This window comes from Pan troglodytes, chromosome 4 (genome assembly GCF_028858775.2).
Source record: "Pan troglodytes isolate AG18354 chromosome 4, NHGRI_mPanTro3-v2.0_pri, whole genome shotgun sequence".
Classification (NCBI taxonomy): Eukaryota; Metazoa; Chordata; class Mammalia; order Primates; family Hominidae; genus Pan; species Pan troglodytes.
In genome coordinates this window covers 129247163-129266977 of record NC_072402.2, presented here as the reverse complement: position 1 = coordinate 129266977, position 19815 = coordinate 129247163, and the positions used below count along the sequence as shown (strand labels likewise).

General features: G+C 37.4%; 1 protein-coding gene across 16 annotated transcripts in view; it reads left to right on the top strand.

Annotated features, from left to right (window-relative positions):
- RAPGEF6 (Rap guanine nucleotide exchange factor 6) overlaps nucleotides 1-19815 on the top strand; it is a 214638-nt gene that overhangs the window by 143574 nt on the left and 51249 nt on the right. For all 16 annotated transcript variants that reach the window (XR_010156992.1, XM_001161644.5, XM_003339103.6 and 13 more), the window contains 3 exons: nucleotides 1562-1765; nucleotides 4691-4799; nucleotides 14610-14850. Coding sequence is in view for 15 of the 16 variants with exons in the window: in XM_001161644.5 (XP_001161644.2) it covers nucleotides 1562-1765; nucleotides 4691-4799; nucleotides 14610-14850 (554 nt within the window). In the remaining variant the exon portion in view is untranslated. The remainder of the gene's footprint in view (nucleotides 1-1561; nucleotides 1766-4690; nucleotides 4800-14609; nucleotides 14851-19815) is intronic.

Sequence of the window (19815 nt, the reverse complement as noted above, 5' to 3'; positions counted from 1 at the left end):
AACTCCCTGTCAGATATAAAACTTTGAGCTGTGACTTGGTTGCCTCCTTCAAGCAACTTGAAATTTTAGGAAATAAGTAGTAATGCAGCATAGTGTTTTAGGAGTACAGCTCAAGCTCCACCATTTGCTAGATTTGTAAACTCAGACATTGCCTGATCTTATGCCTTAGTTGTGTTATTTGTAAAGATAGTAGTTCCTAGTTCATTGAGATTGTTTTAAGGATTATAATGAGCTGATAGGCATAACAGTCTGTACACAAAACCTGTGACATAGCAAATGCTCAAGAGCTGTAATTAATTACAGAGCATAAGTGGATTGAGTTGAATGAAGTGGGAAAAATTGGCATATTTGGTCCCTTTCATTACCCCTTGGTTCCTGTTGACTTCTCGGCAGCACATGTGCTCTATACAAAATGGGGAGAGTGAAAAACACTGGGAACTTGATTAAAAGGTTATAGAGGTACTCCACTATCATTTGAGTCATCCTGTGTTGGCTTTGTAAATATTCAGGGGACATCAGAATGTGGGAAAAAAAGTCATGGGATTTTTTTTTCCAGTAATCAGTTAGCCATCAGGTATTCATTGCATTCTACTTTATACTCAAAGACATCAATGTAGGATCAGAACAAATGTAAGACTTGGTGTCTGCTTTAAAAAAAAAACTTTAGCTTTTTGTTATGGACATGAGATTTGCACATATTAACACTATTTGAGATAATTGAAACTGGAATTAGAACTGGTAGACTATTACTGAGTTTAAGGAAGAGCTAAAATAATACAAGAAGGAAGCTTTTTCTGGATGAGATGAAAACTTGAATGTTTCTTTGAACATTGGACAATATTTAAAAAGGTGGTTCAAGTTGTTCAAGGTTTTGAATAAAGGTTTTAAAAGATTCTGGTTTTATATAACAGCCAGGAGATAAGCAAGGTGGGAGTAGAGTGTGTATTAGGAAAAGTTTAAGAAATGATAAGTAGGTCGGGCGCGGTGGCTCATGCCTGTAATCCCAGCACTTTGGGAGGCCGAGACAGGCGGATCACGAGGTCAAGAGATCAAGACCATCGTGGCTAACATGGTGAAACCCTGTCTCTACCAAAAATACAAAAAATTAGCCGGGCATGGTGGCGGGCGCCTGTAGTCCCAGCTACTCGGGAGGCTGAGGCAGGAGAATGGCATGAACCCGGGAGGTGGAGCCTGCAGTGAGTCGAGATCGCGCCACTGCGCTCCAGCCTGGGCGACAGAGCGAGGCTCCGTCTCAAAAAAATAAATAAATAAATAAATAAGTAAGTAAATAAATAAATGATAGGTAATTTTTTGTCATCTCTCTGTAAATGAGACATCACTTGGAAATCTTTTTTAACCTATGATAATTTAAAAGTCTTATAATCATATTAAGAAATCTTGTTGAGAGTGCTTTGGCGTGGGAGTGCCCCCTTCTTCAGTTTTGTTTACCTCAGCTTATACATGTATATTTATAACTCTAATTCTAATAATTTTCGTTGACTTTTTAAAAACCTATAGGAATAGATACATTTATATACATTTATCCTTTTCTGCTTAACAGAAGATGAATGGTCATCTCCGGTTATTGAATATTGCCTGTGCTGCAAAGGCTAAGTGGAGACAGGTTGTGCTGCAAAAGGCTTCCCGCGAGTCCCCTCTACAATTCAGCCTTAATGGAGGGAGTGAGAAGGGATTTGGTATTTTTGTTGAAGGAGTAGAACCTGGTAGCAAAGCTGCTGATTCAGGACTGAAACGTGGTGATCAGGTAAGGAAATAACCAACCACTTATATTCAAGCCTTCTTAAAAGTATTATGCCTGCTGCTTTTGTTCTCATCTTCCAGAAAGCATGATCAGTTTAAGGAAATATTTTTCTGAGCCTTTTTTTAGAGGTAGTATCTGCATATGGTTTATTTTTAAAAGTATTTGTCATATATTTATTACTTTTAATGGAAAATTTGGTGTAGTATGGCCAGAAATAACATGGTCTACTGAGCTCTATCAACATGACCTCCTTTGAATGGGCCTGCCTATCCTTCATGGATTAGGAAACTGTATAAGCTGGCAACTTGAGAATACTCCAGAACGATCAATATATGAATTAGCACCCTTGCAGGTTTTGAAGAAGACAGCACTTCTACCTCATAGTACTCTCAAATGTAAGTGGCTGCAGATTACTGAAGGTTATGGTAATCATTAAATTATGTTCATATGGTAACATGACTATATCCATAAGCAAAGTGAGCCAAATGGGGGACTAGGAAAAAAGACACTCTTAGGAATTTGATGGTGATTTTTATTTTTTGGTATAGGCATTAGGTAAGTATAGAGCAGCCTATTCCAAATGTGATCTGCTGGCAACTTTGTTACATAAAAAATGTAATTCTCAGGCTTCTCTCAATCCTGTTAGTCATATTGACCACATTCTTAAGCAATGATGTCTGAACATCTGTATTTTTAACAAAGCTCTCTAGATCAGTGGTCCCCAACCTTTTTGGCACCAGGGACCAGTTTTATGGAAGACAGTTTTTCCACGGACCAGGGAGTTGGGGCTGGGGTGATGGAGATGGTTTTTGGATGAAACTGATCCACCTCAGGTCATCAGGCATTCAGACATTAAATTTTCATAAGGAGTGCCCTAGATCCCTTGCATTTGCAGTTCTCAACAGGGTTCACACTCCTATGAGAATCTAATGTCACTGCTGATTTAAGAGGAGGTGGAGGTCAGGCGGTAATGCTCACTGGCCCACTGCTCACCTCCTGCTGTGTGGCCCAGTTCCTAACAGGCCATGGGTCTGTGTCCTGGTGGTTGGGGACCCCTGCTCTAGATGATTCTCATGTACTTCAAAGGGTGGTTTCCCAAATCTGCCTGATCATCAGAATCATTTAGGAAACTTGCTTTCTCCCCATTTAAAATTTTGTTCTTTCATTTTAGAATGTGGCTTTATTTTAACGGAGCCATGTTATCATTTTTTAAAAATTATGAGCTCATTCATATTATGAAAGGTTCTACACTCTAGAACAGTGGTTCTCAACTAGTGGCAATGTCTGCAAATATTTTTTATTATTAAGACTTGGGGATTATTACTGGCATGTTGGTGGACAGAGGCCGAGGATGCTGCTAAACAGCCTACAATTCCCAGGACAGCTTCCACAATAGAGTTTTCTGGGCCTGACCCCAGACTACTCATTAGGAATGTCTAATAGCTAGAATCCTGTAATCAGTATATTTATTGTTCAGTTATTTGTATCACAGACACATTTAATAATCTAATTCTTCACACACACACACACGTGAAATCATTCTTGAGAATGAAATTTATCATGCTTTTACTTCTTCCTTCAATCTTCCCAACTACTGTTGAAATGATCTGAGATTTTAGATCTACATTATTGTTACTTTTTAACATTATGTATCTTCTGTTTCAAGAAGGCTTTTGATGTTTGCGTTAAGTTTCATAAGCTTTTAAACAAGCATTTAGACATTTACACCCGCTTAACTGATTTCATTGATCACTTTTATTTCATTTGCACTGTATATCCCCATTATTTCAACTCATTTCACAGTTATCTTTGGTACTTCTTTTAGTACTTTTTTAAGGAACAGATGGGTGATACAGTATTATATGTTCTTGCCTTCCTGAAGATACTTGTGTTCAATAGAGCGTAACATTTTTTTCCCACAGTGACTTTTCCCTCAGAATACTACAGTCACAGAAAGTTATCACATCAACTTAATGTTGCCCAAGAGAAGTCCAAACTCTTTGCGCTTCTTTTGTAGGTACCTTTGGGTTATCTTCCCACAATGATGTTTATAGATTCTTTATTCTTTCTCCTTGGAACAAAGAAATTTCATTGGGATATGTTTTTAAAAATAGATCTCTTTTTATTATTTTTGCATGGTACTAGATGAGACATTTTAGTGCATAGATGCAAGTCTTTTTTCAACTCTGGGAATTTTACTTCTATGGAATTTTTTTTTCTTTCCCTAATATTTTTTCACTCTTTTTCTTATCCTTTAGAAATTTTTATGTTGATCCCCTAGATCTGCTCTCTGTTCTGACTAGTTTTTGCTCATTATATCTTTTTATCCTTTTCCCTTAGAATCAGTACTTCTTAAAATAAACTGCTTCTGTGATTCTGAGGTATAGCCAAATTGGGGAAGCCCTCTTGTGAAGGGTCAGCAGTGTTTACCTGGAAGAAGAACCCATTTCAGTTGTGCTTCTTGCTGTTTGGCTGCCTGATTCAATCAATGGCAGAAAATCATATTAAATATATTTAGAGTACTCCCTTTAAAAGAATTACCTCTCTTTGAAATTCAGTAAATTTACATTGAGAATATTTGACAAATTTGTATATACATTTGCAGGCAATAATTTTTATGAGCTGATCTGCCATGATTAAATGTTTTCCTTTGTCAACCATCTGGTGTGGGTATTTTTTAAATTTCCTCAGTATGATCCCAGAGGGCATTAACTGTCAAAAAAAATGTTTATAGTAAAGAATTTGGAAAATACAACAATATAGAGAAAAAGAAAAACAGTAGTCCAGCTTCTCACAGAGATAACTGTTGTTCACATAGGAGTACATTTTATTCAAGTTTCATTTTATTTATTCACTATTAAACTTTTAAGGTTGTAGGAGTAACTAATACTGTTCCGTATTAATTTGTATTTTTTAAATACTTTTAAGATTATGGAAGTAAACGGACAAAACTTTGAGAATATTACATTTATGAAAGCCGTTGAAATTTTGAGGAATAATACTCATCTTGCACTTACTGTGAAGACCAACATTTTTGGTGAGTTTTGTTGTAAAAATTGCCTGAACTCTTTCTTCTTAATTTGGTAATAGAAAAGTCATTACAGTGGAAGAAAAGATAGTAAAATATAAACATGTTTTTGTCTAAGCTCTTCAGCTAGTTTCAGAATCTTTAGTTTTGAACTATTATGTATTCTAGAATTTTCATTTTTCATTATGTTTTTAATTATTTTGATAGTAAGTTTTAAAATAGGTGTACAGCTACCTTCAGTTATTTATGAAATTCCTATGGAGCGTGTATTATGTACTCTGCTGGAGGGATACTGAATGAAATATAGAATGTCTGGAATAAAACTAAGAAGTCATAATCAGGCATTTTTTCCCCCAGCTAGTGTGCAAATTAGTCTACTTCTAATCTTTAAGCCAGCTTTCTGAAGTAATATGAATGCCAGATTAGCTGTTTTATGGAAATAAACTGAGTAAAGCATTGACTTAAGTACTTAGTGAATTACAGATTTCTAATAAGAGCATACTCTACCTTTGTGTGGAAAAATGATTACAGTGCCTCTGTTGTGTTTTTATCATGTTTATATTTAAATAAAACCAGTGACTAAGCTCATACTTTTAACCAAATCTACTGTGTGTTTTTTTAAACTTTTAGGAAAGATTTACTGTGATTTGATTGCCTTAGACACTTTAGGATTTTTCAGAAATTCTGAAAAGAGTAACAGTAAAAATCATATAGCAATTGAAATAACAAAGAAACTTTAAGAGTCCTTATGAAGTAGGGAGGAAAACAAATCTCTCTAGGTTTTTTAGGTTACAATTTGAGAAGTAAGAGTTGGCTTTAAAAGCTATGCCTACGGAAGGGAAGTGTGAGTTTTATTTTTTTCACTTTGGCTTTTTATATTGTGCTTAGTCATAATGAAAAATGAAACGTGGGGTTTTTCCTCTTTTTGAGTCCCTTTGACTGAATTACATCATGTTAAATCTGGTAAACTGTCAATTGGCAATTTAGTATTATATTACTTTAGCATAGAATAAGTAAGCCTTCAGAATTTTTTGATTTCCTGGAGTTTCGACTAATATCTAGAAATGCCAACTTTTAGGTTAAATGAAAGAGATTTCCAGTTTCGAAAAATAAGAAAGCAGGACTTGCTCTTACTTTGAGCAAATTATTTAGTCTTTCCAAGCTTCAGTTTCTCTAGCACTATTTCCTAGGTTTCTTCTAAGTATCTAATACCTTTAAACCTTTTGTACCCGTCACATAAAGATTACTAACTGGTATTAAATATTCTGAATAAAAATACAGAGATAGTGTGAACCCCCATGAACTCTGGGACACAGAAAAGTAGATCTGAAGGATGCAAAAGACAGAAGCCATACCCTCAGAACCCTTTGAGTAGTGGGAAAACAGTTGGCCAACAGAACCCTAGGTTGGATATAGCAGAGGGTAGAAGTTACATGGTGCCGCAAAGGGGGAACATAGCAGTCACCTCTTTCTTCCTTACCCTAGGTGGAAAGCAAAACACCAAGGAGAAAGCTAAATACCTCATGTTTAGATTTAGAAAATGCACCCAGAGAAGAAAACAGCTGGCAATCTCAGTTTACTCTCTTTCTATTCTGGAATTTTAATTTATCTATTAAATTACAAAGGAATATTTGTAAAATATTTGTAGAAATGGAGCATTTTACTCTAGATGTGGTGATGCCCCTAATAAAGCCCTAATAACTCTGGCATTACCATGAAATAGAGTTGAGCAGTTAGGTCGTCCTGTATCAAACTCACAGTGAGGACACCTACAAAAAGGAAAGCTGCGACCAGAAGACATTGGTTCAGTGATACTGAGAGGTGAAGCCAGCTGGACTTCCTGGGTCAAGTGGGGACTCGGAGAACATTTCTGTCTAGCTAGAGATTGTAAACGCACCAATCAGCACTCTGTAAAAACACACCAATCAGCGCTCTGGGTCTAGGTAAAGGATTGTAAATGCACCAATCAGCACTCTGTGTCTAGCTAAAGGATTGTAAATGCACAATCAGCACTCTGTAAAAACGCACCAATCAGTGCTCTGTGTCTAGCTAAAGGATTGTAAATGCACCAATCAGCACTCTGTAAAATGGACCAATTAGCACTCTGTAAAATGGACCAATCAAGCACTCTGTAAAATGGACCAATCAGCAGGATGTGGGCAGGGACAAATAAGGGAATAAAAGCTGGCCACCCCAGCCAGCAGGGGCAAGCTGCCAGGGTCCCCTTCCACCCTCTGGAAGCTTTGTTCTTTCATTCTTCACAATAAATCTTGCTGCTGCTCACTCTTTGGGTCTGCACCACCTTTAAGAGCTGTAACACTCGCCGCGAAGGTCCGCGGCTTCATTCTTGAAGTCAGCAAGACCATGAACCCACCGGAAGGAAGAAACTCCGGACACATCTGAAGGAACAAACTCCAGACACACCACTTTAAGAGCTGTAACACTCAACCGTGAAGGTCTGCGTCTTCATTCTTGAAGTCAGCGAGACCAGGAACCCACTGGAAGGAACCAACTCTGGACACAATACTAGAACAAACCATTCTCAGTCCTTTTATTACTTAAAACTGACGATCAGGGATCACCAAGCATAAGGAGAATCAGGATCATTGAGAGGGTGTGGTAGAGACCTAATGAGTGATCTTATAGATTCTGGAGAAAATATTTAAAGGAGAGAAGAAAAACATTTCTAGGACGCTGCACAGAGCAATTTAAAAATTTATCCCTTGAGAGGCAGAGCTTGCAGTGAGCCGAGATTGCGCCACTGCACTCCCACCTGGGGGACAGAGCGAGACCCTATCTCAAAAAAAAAAAAAAAAAAATTTATCCCTTGAAACAAGAACAGGATATTAGGAAAGAATAAACAAAAATCATTGAGAAAGAAGTAACTCTTACAGACAAAAACATTTGTTTGAAAGAATAGATAATAAAGTTGAGAAAAATCTCCCATACTATGGAACAAAAAGACAAAGTAAAATTAAGCTCTATTCCAGGATATCTAAAAGAAAATGTAACGAAGAAGATATTTAGGAAATAATAGCAGAGAATATCCCAGAGTAAAAGAAGGATGTGACTCTCATATTTCAAAGGCCTCACTATGAGCTGAGGAAAATGTATTAAACAAAACTTGTGTCAACTTTCTACTTCCAGTGTTGACTGAAGACAACTTAAAAGAGCTAGACTAAATATGAAAAACTATAAACAAACATAACAATCCAAAAAGATAGTGAAAAACTCTGGATGTGTCAAAGCCTTTTCCCACTCCTGGGACCATATCCCAAAGGGATGTCTCTTTTTCCAGGGCCATTTTCCCATCCGTAGAATAAAACTGAGAGGAGCTCCTTGATAAACTTACAGGTTTGTAGTTTAGTGCCCACCAAAGGATAAAATAGTAGCATTACAATAGAGTAATGCTACTATTGTTAGGATTGAGACTTTGAAAACCTCTCTCTGAAGTGGATGTGCGCTGTACCTAACTGACCATCTAGGTGACCAAGAAAAACTTACAGTTTTGGCCCTGGACTTAGATTATAGGTGCCTGACAAAAGAAAATAAATATCTTCTTTAGAGGATACTAACAGCAACTTGTTATTTCTAAAAATAATTTTTTAAAAACAGAGTCAAGCAAAGATTATGAGGCACTCTTAAAAGTCAGTATGAGCCAGAACCAACAGAAACAGAAGCACAGTTGCTCCAGAATATCAGACACAGATTTTAAGTTTGCTATCTTTTATGTCCATGAAGATAAAAATCAAATTAAGTGTTCCATTTCCAGATAAGATGGAGTAAACACACACCACCCTTCATCTCTCACTGAACTTAATAGTAAACCTGGACAGAATCATGAGCCACTTAGTTGAGAACTCTGAAAAGCAAATAGCAACAGGCAATTCACAGAAGAATACCATAATTCAAAGTACCACTACCAGCAATGAATTCACTATTATTTTAATTCTAGTATGCCCTAGGTTGGACTCAAGGCAACCTAAAACCTGGATGTGAGTACTGTGGTACAGACAGAGATCCAGGAGAAGCCTGGCTTGAGGAATGAGAAAAGGGAACTCCTACTAATAGCAGTTGTCCTGTGGAGAAAAGTGACACTGCTTTTAGGCTTCATTGAATTCTAGTTTTCATGCAAGTGCTCACAGCCATCTAAAGTTCTGTCTCTCCTCGAAGAGTCCCTCTACCTGACCCACACCTCATGTTTAGATTTAGCAAATGCACCCAGAGAAGAAAACAGCTGGCAGTCTCAGTTTACTCTCTTCCTATCCTGGAATTTTAACTTATTCCTCTTGGCTTCCACAGCTTTCTAAAATCTTTAAAAATCCCACTTCTAGCCAAGCATGGTGGCTCATGCCTGTAATCCTAGCAATTTAGGAGGCTGAGGCGGGAGGATCACTTGAGGCTAGGAGTTCCAAGACCAGCCTGGGCAACATAGTGAGACCTGGTCTCTACAAAACACTAAAATTTAGCTGGGCATGGTAGCATGCACCTGTAGTCCCAGCTACTTGGGAGGCTGAAGCAGGAAGATCACTTGAACCCAGGAGTTCAAGACTATAATGAGCTGTGATTGTGTCCCTGCACTCCATCCTGGGCAACGAGCAAGACTCTGTCTCTAAACCCAAAAATCCCGTTTTTCAGATAACTTGTCTTTTTAAGTTTTAATAAAAGTAGTAAGTGCATATATTTTGAAAACTAAAATACTAAAAATATACAATGGAACCATACTGTGTACAATATTCTGTGCTTTTTCACATCAGTTCATACAGACCTACTTGTTATATAATTTTTATTATTACATAGAATTCTATTATTACCATAATCTGTTGAGTTAATGTCATATTGATAGATATTTTAGATTGTTTATAGTTTTTGCTATTAACAGAGATATAATAAAAATTCTTTGTACTTTTATGCTCATATAGATCCATCTATATGATACATTTCTCAAAGTGGAATTACTTTTGACAGACACTGCAGGGTTTTACTTTCTGAAAGTTTATCACGATCTATGCTTCATTCATCAGTGTATAAGAATGTCTTGGCCGGGCACAGTGGCTCACGCCTGTAATCCCAGCGCTTTGGGAGGCCCAGGCAGGCAGATCACGAGGTCAAGAGATTGAGACCATCCTAGCTAACTCTGTCTCTACTAAAAATACAAAAATTAGCTGGGTGTGGTGGCATGCACCTGTAGTCCCAGCTACTCGGGAGGCTGAGGCAGGAGAATCACTTGAACCTTGGGGGCGGAGGTTGCAGTGAGCCAAGATCGCACCACTGCACTCCAGCCTGGCAACAGAGCAAGACTCTGTCTCAAAAAAAAAAAAAAAAAAGCCTCTGCAGTGGGTATAATCAGTCTTTTAAATTTTGATATACATTATTTAATAACAAGTAAGGTTGAACACCTTTTTTGTGTGTTTTGGCATTTCTTTTCTATGAAGTCTTTTTTTTTTTTTTTTTTTTTTGAGATGGAGTCTCGCTCTGTTGCCCAGGCTGGAGTGCAGTAGCACGATCTCCACTCACTGCAAGCTCCGCCTCCTGGGTTCATGCCATTCTCCTGCCTCAGCTTCCCGAGTAGCTGGGACTACAGGTGCCCGCCACCATGCTAATTTTTTGTATTCTTTAGTAGAGACGGGGTTTCACTGTGTTAGCCAGGATGGTCTCAATCTCCTGACCTCGTGATCCACCTGCCTCGGCCTCCCAGAGTGCTGGGATTTTAGGTGTGAGCCACCACGCCCGGCCTCTGTAAAGTCTTGACTTCATCTGCCCCTTTTTATATTGTTACTCATCTTTTATTGACTTGTTTGAGCACTTTATAAATTAAAATAGTATCTTTCAACTCTTTTTAAAGAGTTGAAAAGTTGAAAGTATTTTCCCTAAGTGGTTTGTGTTTTGACTTTTGTTTCATGTGTTTGTGAACGCATATATACATATGTGGGAAGAGACATTTTTAATTTTTATGTAGTCAGTTTTATTAAGCTTTTATAGATTCTTTGGCACTTTTACTTTTGATTCATGTACAATGTCTGATATTGCTGTTTAATAGCATTGTAGTTATGTGTACTCACTATCCTTTCATTTTTGTCCCTATTTTTTTTAATTTAACGCAATCATTTCTCTTCTTTAAAACAAACTACAAGCTCCACAAATTTTTACTTATAATTACATACTCATATCCAGTGGAGAAATTTAACATTTTTTTTTTTTTTTTTTTTTTTTGAGACAGAGTCTTACTCTGTTGCCCAGGTTGTAGTGCAGTGGCTCGATCTCGGCTCTCTGCAACCTCCGCCTCCCAGGTTCAAGCGATTCTACTGTCTCAGCCTCTGGAGTAACTGGGATTACAGGCATGCGCCACCGTGCCCCACTCATTTTTGTATTTTTAGTAGAGATGGAGTTTCACCATTTTGGCCAAGCTGGTCCCGAACTCCTGACCTCAGGTGATCCACCCTCCTCAGCCTCCCAAAGTGCTAGGATTACAGGCATGAGCCACCACACCCAGCCAAATTTAACAATTTTAAAAAATAATTCAGTTACCTTATATACACACTACTAAGGAAATCGCCCCTTCAAAGTTTTCCTTTTGCTCTAACAGAAAATTTGAATACTTTAGTATAGCATTAACTGGCCTCATCTCTACCTTGTTCTCTAGTCATTTTAATTTTCTTGAACTCTCCTTCTACCACAGGGACTTTGAACTTGAGATTTTCTCTACCTAAGATTACTCATCCTTTGCCTAGTTAAAATCTTCTCATCTTTCTGATTTCTTTTTACAGGATGACTTGCTTAAGGAAGATTGCCCTTTCCTACTGTTTTAAGTAGTTCCTCTGGTTATGTTTTATGCGTCTTAGACTGACTGTAAGTTCCACAACAGTAGTAATATACAAACATCAAGTGAAGTGCCTGACCTATATTTATAGGTTGACATTTTTTGAATGAATGTCTGAATTTTAGATTTAAAAAGTATTGGCCAGTCGTGGTGGCTCACCCCTGTAATCCCATCACTTTGGGAGGGCGAGGCAGAAGGATCATTTGAGCCCAGGAGTTCAAGACTAGCCTAGGAAACATAGTGAGACCACATCTCTACAAAAATAGAAAAAATGAGCTGGGTGCAGTAGCACATGCCTGTCGTCCCAGCTACCCAGGAGGCAGAAGTGGGAGGATCAGATGAGCCCATAAAGTCAAGGCTGCAGTGAGCTATGGTCTCCAGCCTGGATGACAGAGTGAGACCTGACCCTGTTTCCAAAAAATGCATATATAAATGTACATATATACATGTATACACACACACACATACACACACGTGTGTGTGTGTATATTACCATATGGCTTAAAATCAAGTGAAATTTGTTATTTTATTTTAATCATGCAGACTTTATGGAAGGTAACTTCTAAAAAGTCTCCATCATTTTGATAGCAGAAAAATGTGCTTTTCATAAACTTGCGCTGTGGTTTGGTAATGTGGTATCATCCTTCTGTTGAAACCCTCAAATCAGTCCAGATTTTACAAGTGAATACCAAGTTGTAAGTATTTTAATCCATTCTTAAGGCTTTATCCATTTCTATCTTACTTGTAAGTTCTTTGATTTTGTGGGAAACTCTTACTTTCCTTTTCTGTCGTTTTCCAAAAAAATTCTCTGTGATTGGATTTTTCAGTGGGCATATTTACACAATTTACAACTTAAAAAATAAAAAAAGGTGCAGCATATACTGCTGAAAGCTGTATGTAATGATAAGCTGAGTGTTTGCTTCCACAGCTTATGCAGCTGAAGCCATTTAAGTCTATTCTAAGAATACGCAACCACTGTTTCTCTGTAATTCAGACTTCTTCAGGCACCATGACTCATCGTTTCTAGATATTTAACCTTATACAGATTTATCTTTGCTTTATCCCAAGGAGATGTAGCCATCCTCACAAGGCAAAAATTTGGTGTAGGCAAATAGATTGCTAAACAGGTAATTTCCCAAATGTACCTGCACCCTCATTAAGGATGAAATAATTCACCAGACTTAGTTAGACTTGATAGAAAGATATCTGAGGCCAGGCACGGTGGCTTAACGCCTGTAATCCCAGCACTTTGGAAGGCTGAGACGGGCAGATCTCTTGAGCCTAGAAGTTCGAGGTCATCCTGGGCAACATGTCGAAACCCCATCTCTACAAAAAAATACAAAAATCAACCCAGCATGGTGGCACACTCCTGTAATCCCAACTGCTCCAAGAGGCTGAGGTGGGAGGATCACCTGAGCTTAGGGAGGTCCAGGCTGCAGTGAGCCCTGATCACACCACTGAACTCCAGCCTGGGCAACAGAGTGAGACCCTTTCTCAAAAAAAGGAAAAAAAAAAAGGCCAGGCATGGTGGCTCACGCCTGTAATCCCAGCACTTTGGGAGGCCGAGGCAGGTGGATCACCTGAAGTTGGGACTTCGAGACCAGCCTGACCAACATGGAGAAACCCCATCTCTACTAAAAATACAAAATTAGCCAGGTGTGGTGATGCATGTCTGTAATCCCAGCTACTTGGGAGGCAGGAGAACCTCTTGAACCCAGGAGGTGAAGGTTGTGGTGAGCCAAGATTGCGCCATTGCACTCCAGCCTGGACAACAAGAGCGAAACTCTCTCAAAATTTAAAAAAAAAAAAAAAAAGCAGTATCTAAGATATGATTGGTTGTTACTTGTTTTTACTTCAGACCACTGAAGTGGATATTTTTTTAGCAGCTTTACTGAATGACATAGCCTCATAAATGTGACCGTGAGGAATCGATATATATTACCAAATTAAAATTACCAAAATTAGGCCGGGCATGGTGGCTCATGCCTGTAATCCCAGCACTTTGGGAGGCCGAGGTGGGCGAATCACCTGAGGTCAGGAGTTCGAGACCAGTCTGGCCAACATGGGGAAACCGTATTTCTACTGAAGATACAAAAATTAGCCGGGTGTGGTGATACATGCCTGTAATCCTAGCTACTCTGGAAGCCGAGGCAAGAGAATCGCTTGAATCCAGGAGATGGAGGTTGCAGTGAGCTGAGATTATGCCACTGCACTCCAGCCTGGGCAACAGAGTGAGACTCTGTCTCAAAATCAGTCAATCAATCAATAACCAAAATTACTGCTTTTGGTAAAAGTAAAAATAAAGTCCAGCAAAGCTTTTCTCATCTAAATTTTACAATCTGAACCTGACTACAGTAGTGAGGTCTCATCTCAAGTGACATATGTAGTTATCCCTCGGTATATGCATAGGGTTGGTTACAGGACCTCCACCCCATGTACACCCAAATTTGTGCATATTCAAGACCCACAGTTGGTTCTTCAGAGCCATACGCAGGTTTTTGCATCCCAAGAATACTGTATTTTCAATCCACGTTTGGTTGAAAAAAATTCAAGTATAAATGGACCCACATAGTTCAAACTGGTGTTGTTCAAGGGTCAGCTGTATTATAAGAAATAACATACAATAGAACCTAAATATCTGTTTCTATAAAATTAGTTGATTAGCAGTTATATTACTTATTACCTAAATAGGAACCTCTGTTTTTTTTCAAACTTGCCTGCAGCCTGCCCACTTCCTTTCCCTTTCCCCCCACTGACTTTCCTTTTATTAGTGTTGGGCAACATCAGAAGTATAATCAGGTATAAAAACTAAAGAAAGAAAAAGATATAGCTGCTAAAGGACGGGTGAATACTTGACAGTGTTTAGTTGAATGAGACTGAGAAAGTTCAAATAATGGAAAGTCACTGTGTTTATCCTTAAAATTTGTTGTTGGTATAAAAATTTTCTGAAGAGAAGAAAAGAAATGAAATGAAATGACGCATTTGTTTTATTTCCACAGTGTTCAAAGAGTTACTTTTTAGGACTGAACAAGAGAAATCTGGTGTTCCTCATATTCCCAAAATTGCTGAAAAAAAAAGTAATCGCCATTCTATCCAGCATGTGCCAGGAGATATTGAACAGACATCACAGGAGAAAGGAAGTAAGAAAGTTAAAGCAAATACTGTTTCAGGTGGAAGAAACAAAATCAGGAAGATTTTGGATAAAACACGATTTAGTATCTTGCCTCCAAAGCTATTTAGGTAGGTAATGCCAATCTTAGCTATGCAGGAATTTTCATCTTCACTGTAAAGTTTTTATTTGGGGTGGGGGGAGGCTTGGGTAAGTTTTGCTTTGTTATATAACTAATGTATCATAAAGTCTTCAAACAGTACTCAAATAAGAATACATTTGAACTTCTCCCTATCACTTTCATGAAGTTACTACTTTCAGATTATGTAATAGCATTATTTTGAATTTTGGGAAAGACTGTCCATTTTATTTTATGAAATCCATTTTTAAATATTTTTGGTCCACTTTTAGTCTCCTGATCCCTACAAATTGTACACCTTAAATCTTGGGACTTATTCACCAGTTTTTTTTTTTTTAAATCATTTTTCCTTTGCAGCACCATTTATTCCTTCTTGAATTCTAAAGTTGAACTTTTTAATCAGACCTATTTCTATTTCCAAAATAGGATATCACCAAAACTTAGTAATACTTGAAGATTTTAAATGTAAATTAAGGTCTGTAAAATACTGATGGAATTAGTCCACTAAAGTGTCATGATTGGCGATGACTCTAGTATATATTACATTAGCAGCTTCCTGAAGCAATTACAAAAGTTCTAATCAAGAGCAGTACAATACTTAGCACATAGTAGGCACTCAGTTTGTGTTTATTGAATAAGTTAAGACAGTGAATAATCAGTGAATGAAATGAAGCAAGTTCAAAAAATACATTAAAAGAAAATACTTACTTGCCTCCTGAAAGTTCCTGGTAATTGTGCCAGATTATAGTTATAGGAACAAAAAGAGATGGTCCTTACCTCTGAGAAATTCACATCAGGAACCCTTATTCTGTACACATTTATTATATACTAAGCCAGAGACAGGAAGATAAATAGATCAAGGTTCTTATCCTCCAAGAGTTGATAATCTAAGCAAATTGCAAAGTTCTCATGTTACAGGTTGATAAGTGGAGGCAGGAACAAACTTGTTAGGTTTGAATAGATTGTGTTTCTGTATATGTAACTAGAGCCAGAGCAAGAGAAGTAGGTTATGAGGGACCTTGAATATTATGCTAAAGATAATAGACTTCATCATGTCATGACAGGGAGCCATAAGAAGACATGGGATTTGATAAGATTTGTTCTTTTAGGAAGACGTCTCTGATGGCTGTGTTAGTGATTTGGGGTTGTGGATACAGCATAATATAGCAGTGATAGCAGAGAGAACAATTGGGAGGCAACTTGGAATTGTGTCAACTCTCATCTTTAATGATAGCTATTTTTAAATATTTTTTTAATAATTAAAAATCTCGAAGTTTTTCCAATCAGATATCCTCGTCTTCCTGAGTTCTTATTTCCAGTCAGGGAAACACATTTTCTCCTCATTTAATTTGGAACTCAGAGGATTAAAATACCCTGAGTTTTTTCTAAAAGTTCATTACTCATTCTATCCTTGAGGTGAGTGGCTTATAAAAATCATTACTTTAAAATACCAAAATTTTGAATGTCAAGTGTACTGTAGCAAACACTGTAAGAAAAGGCATGGTCTCACAAATGGGGATCGAGTAAGGAGAATGTTAGAGGGGCCAGCCCACACTGAAGAGGTCAGGGACGGTTGGGGATGACGAAGTCACTGTGAAAAAGGGACAAAACCGAGGATCCAGAAGGCAGAAAAGAATGCATGAGGAGAATTCCTCAGGGGGTAATGCCCTGAGTTCCACTTCCAGAAGCCTTAATGGGTTTTGTCTGGAATAGATCTTTCTTCCATTAACTGCGTCTCATTTTGACCAGCGACACAGTTGTGACATGTATCATCTAAAGACAGACAAGACTGTAATTATAACTCTCTTCAACTTGTTACTATCACATTCTCACCAGCTGTACTCAAGTTTTAGGCAGCTAAATCAGTATCTCATCTCCACATTATCCTTTGGTGAGGGTGTGGGAATTAGTTTACTGTACCTGAATTCTGTCTTTGGTTACAGCAAGAGGTGTAAAACTGAGGTCGCCAGGAACAGTCAGTTGAGTATTTTCAAGCATTATAACTTTATATTGGTACCCAAAAAAGAGGACTATCTGGTAAAAATAGTTTTGCTTAAACTCAGAAGGGATTATTGGGTCTCTTGCTTTGTGCCAACAAGAAAATGCTTGGTTATGAATATAAATATGAATGAAATGCTGCACTGCAGAAGTTTATATTAACCTGTCTGTCCCTTCCAAACATGTTTCCAAGGAGTAAAATGCTAATTATTTCAGCCACATAAATACAGAAAAAATAGTTTATCTTGGAAGTCAAAGGTTTCTGGAGCCTGTTTTGTTGGGAGAGCTGTCTTACCTATCAGACTGGCCTTTTTGCATTTCGGAGAATGTATCTTATATTTCTTGACAGTCATCTGAAGTGAATTCAGACAATTCCTTCTGCTACACAAAGGTATACTACCCTTTATATATAAAGAGCTCTCAGAAATCAAATAGGAAAAAAAATCACTAAAACTTCAATGGAAAAATAGGCAGAAAACATGACTCAGAGGATCTGTATTGATATTGATCCAGGATATACAGTTTAATACTGGATACCATTTGTTTCCTCACAGATTGACAAAAAGAATGGTCAGGGACAGAATTGAAAATGTTATAAGTTTATAAAAGTTTAGACTGGTGTGCTAATATAAAGTGATGCCTTTCTATTAAAAGCTTTAAAAGTGGCAAAATTCTGGCTGGGCACGGTGCCTCACACCTGTTATCCCAGCACTTTGGGAGGCCGAGGTGGACAGATCACTTGAGGCCAGGAGGTTGAGACCAGCCTGACCAACATTGTGAAAGTCCATCTCTACCAAAAATAAAAAAACTAGCTGGACATGGTGGTGTACACCTGTAATCCCAGCTGTTTGGGAGGCTGAGGCAAGAGAACTACAAAAATTAGCTGGGCATGGTGGCACATGCCTGTAATCCCAGTTACTCGGGAGGCTGAGGCAGGAGAATCACTTGAACCCAGGGAGATGGAGGTTGTGGTGAGCCAAGCTCATGCCACTGCACTGCAGCCTGGGTGACAGAGTGAAACTCCGACTCAAAAAAATAATAAATAAATAAATAAATAAATAAATAAATAAATAAATAAATTTTATTTTTAGTAGCGACAGGGTTTCACCATGTTGGCCAGGCTGGTCTGGAACTCCTGACTTGGAACTCCTGACCTCAGGTGATCCACGCGCCTCAGCCTCACAGAGTCCTGGGATTACAGGTTTGAGCTACCGCACTAGCCAATAAATATTTTAAAATGACGAAATTATTTGATTCAGTAGTTCTGTTTCTAATAGTAATTAGACGAAGATTTATATATAGATGCTCCAAGTTGTTTTATCTACACTAGAAGTTGGAGCACCCTAAATGTCCAACTACAAGGATTGGTTAAATAAATTCTACTACACATCAGAAAAATGACTAGAAGGAAAAATATCAAAATGTTGATTGTGGTTTTTGGAAGGCATAGTTTCATAGGTAATTTTTCCCTTCCTTCTCTGCTTTCTTTCTGTATTTTACAAGTTTTCTTCTTGAACATTTGTTATTTTTTAATTGAAAAAAATGTTTAATGAGTTCAGTTTCACAATTTCTGAGCATCTCCTGTGTGCCAGACCTCTTTGGAAGAGGCACCAAGAACAGAAACTTGTTCTCTGCCTTTAGCAGCACTCAGTTCTGTAAGAGTAGAGGATGAGTTGTCATAGAAAAGAAAGAATGTAAGGAAAGAACAAATACTTGAGATAAGAATAGATAATTCCAAAATCCCAAACAAACCATGATATAATTTTAAAAGAATGTTCCTAAAAATTAAAGTGAAAAATGTTACTAGTTTGAATTACATCTGTAAGTTAAGACGGAAGTATGGTTTTTATTGACTTAAGAATTCTTCACATTTCAGGCAATCTGTTTTTCTTTTTTAAAAATCACATAGCTTTTATTTTGTTTTTAAAATCACAGTTGCCTAAGTAACATCTCTGTGTTATTCATTGTAACAATCCCAGAAATAAACTGCCTTGCTTGCTTAACTGGAATTATATTTTTCCTCCCCATTTCTTGTCAACGTATTTTTTGTTTGCTTTTTAAATATTAGGATTCTTTTTTATTTACATATTGGCGATATTTATGTAGCCTTTTTAGTTTCATAATATGAAACCGAGTACTTTTATCCTAAGTAAATTTAGTGTTGGGGAAGTATTGAGGAATATTTTTAAACGATTTTTCTTCTGTTACTGCATCACCTTCTCAGGAGACTGTTTTGGTAAGAATGATACAATTACTTGCCAAATGGGCTTTATCAACTCAGCTTTCAAATAAGCATGGATATTTTGCCAACTAAATACTGTTTCATTCATAGCATAGCATGGATTGTACATAGCAGTATAGTTTTCATTTATGCACCTCACACTTTAATTACTACGAATTTGTAACCAGCTTTACATATTTATAGCTATACAGTGTTTTCTCTATTGAGCATTCAAAAGCAGAAGCGATGTTAAATAGCATCAGCAAGAGATATAAGAACTTTTCGTATTTTCTGTACATCTTAATTTGTATAGTGATTCAGCTTGCTGCAGTTGATGCAGTTAATTCCCTTTAATAGAAAATTGTAACTTTTTAACATTGTTAAAGTTGCTTCTACTTTATTATTAGTAGGACTGGACAACTTCTTTAATGGTTTGCTTCCTTGGATTGTTGTCGCACCCTCTGTGTCCAAAAATTGATGTGTTTGTTTTCAAAAGTCAATTAAAGAAAGACTGTTTTTTAAAAAAATCTTTATTTTCTGTATACTTTAAATACCTTTGAAAGCCCTTTTTCCTCTTATTTTCTCTTACCTAACCTTAGAACATTTAACTCTAATCTTTAGGAATACAAACCAAATTATAAGGAGTCAATTTAGAGTAAATGCAAATTATTTATCAAATGAGATATCTCCTTTGCTTTATCTGTCAAATTAGACTGCCTTCTCTCCCCAGGAAAGCAC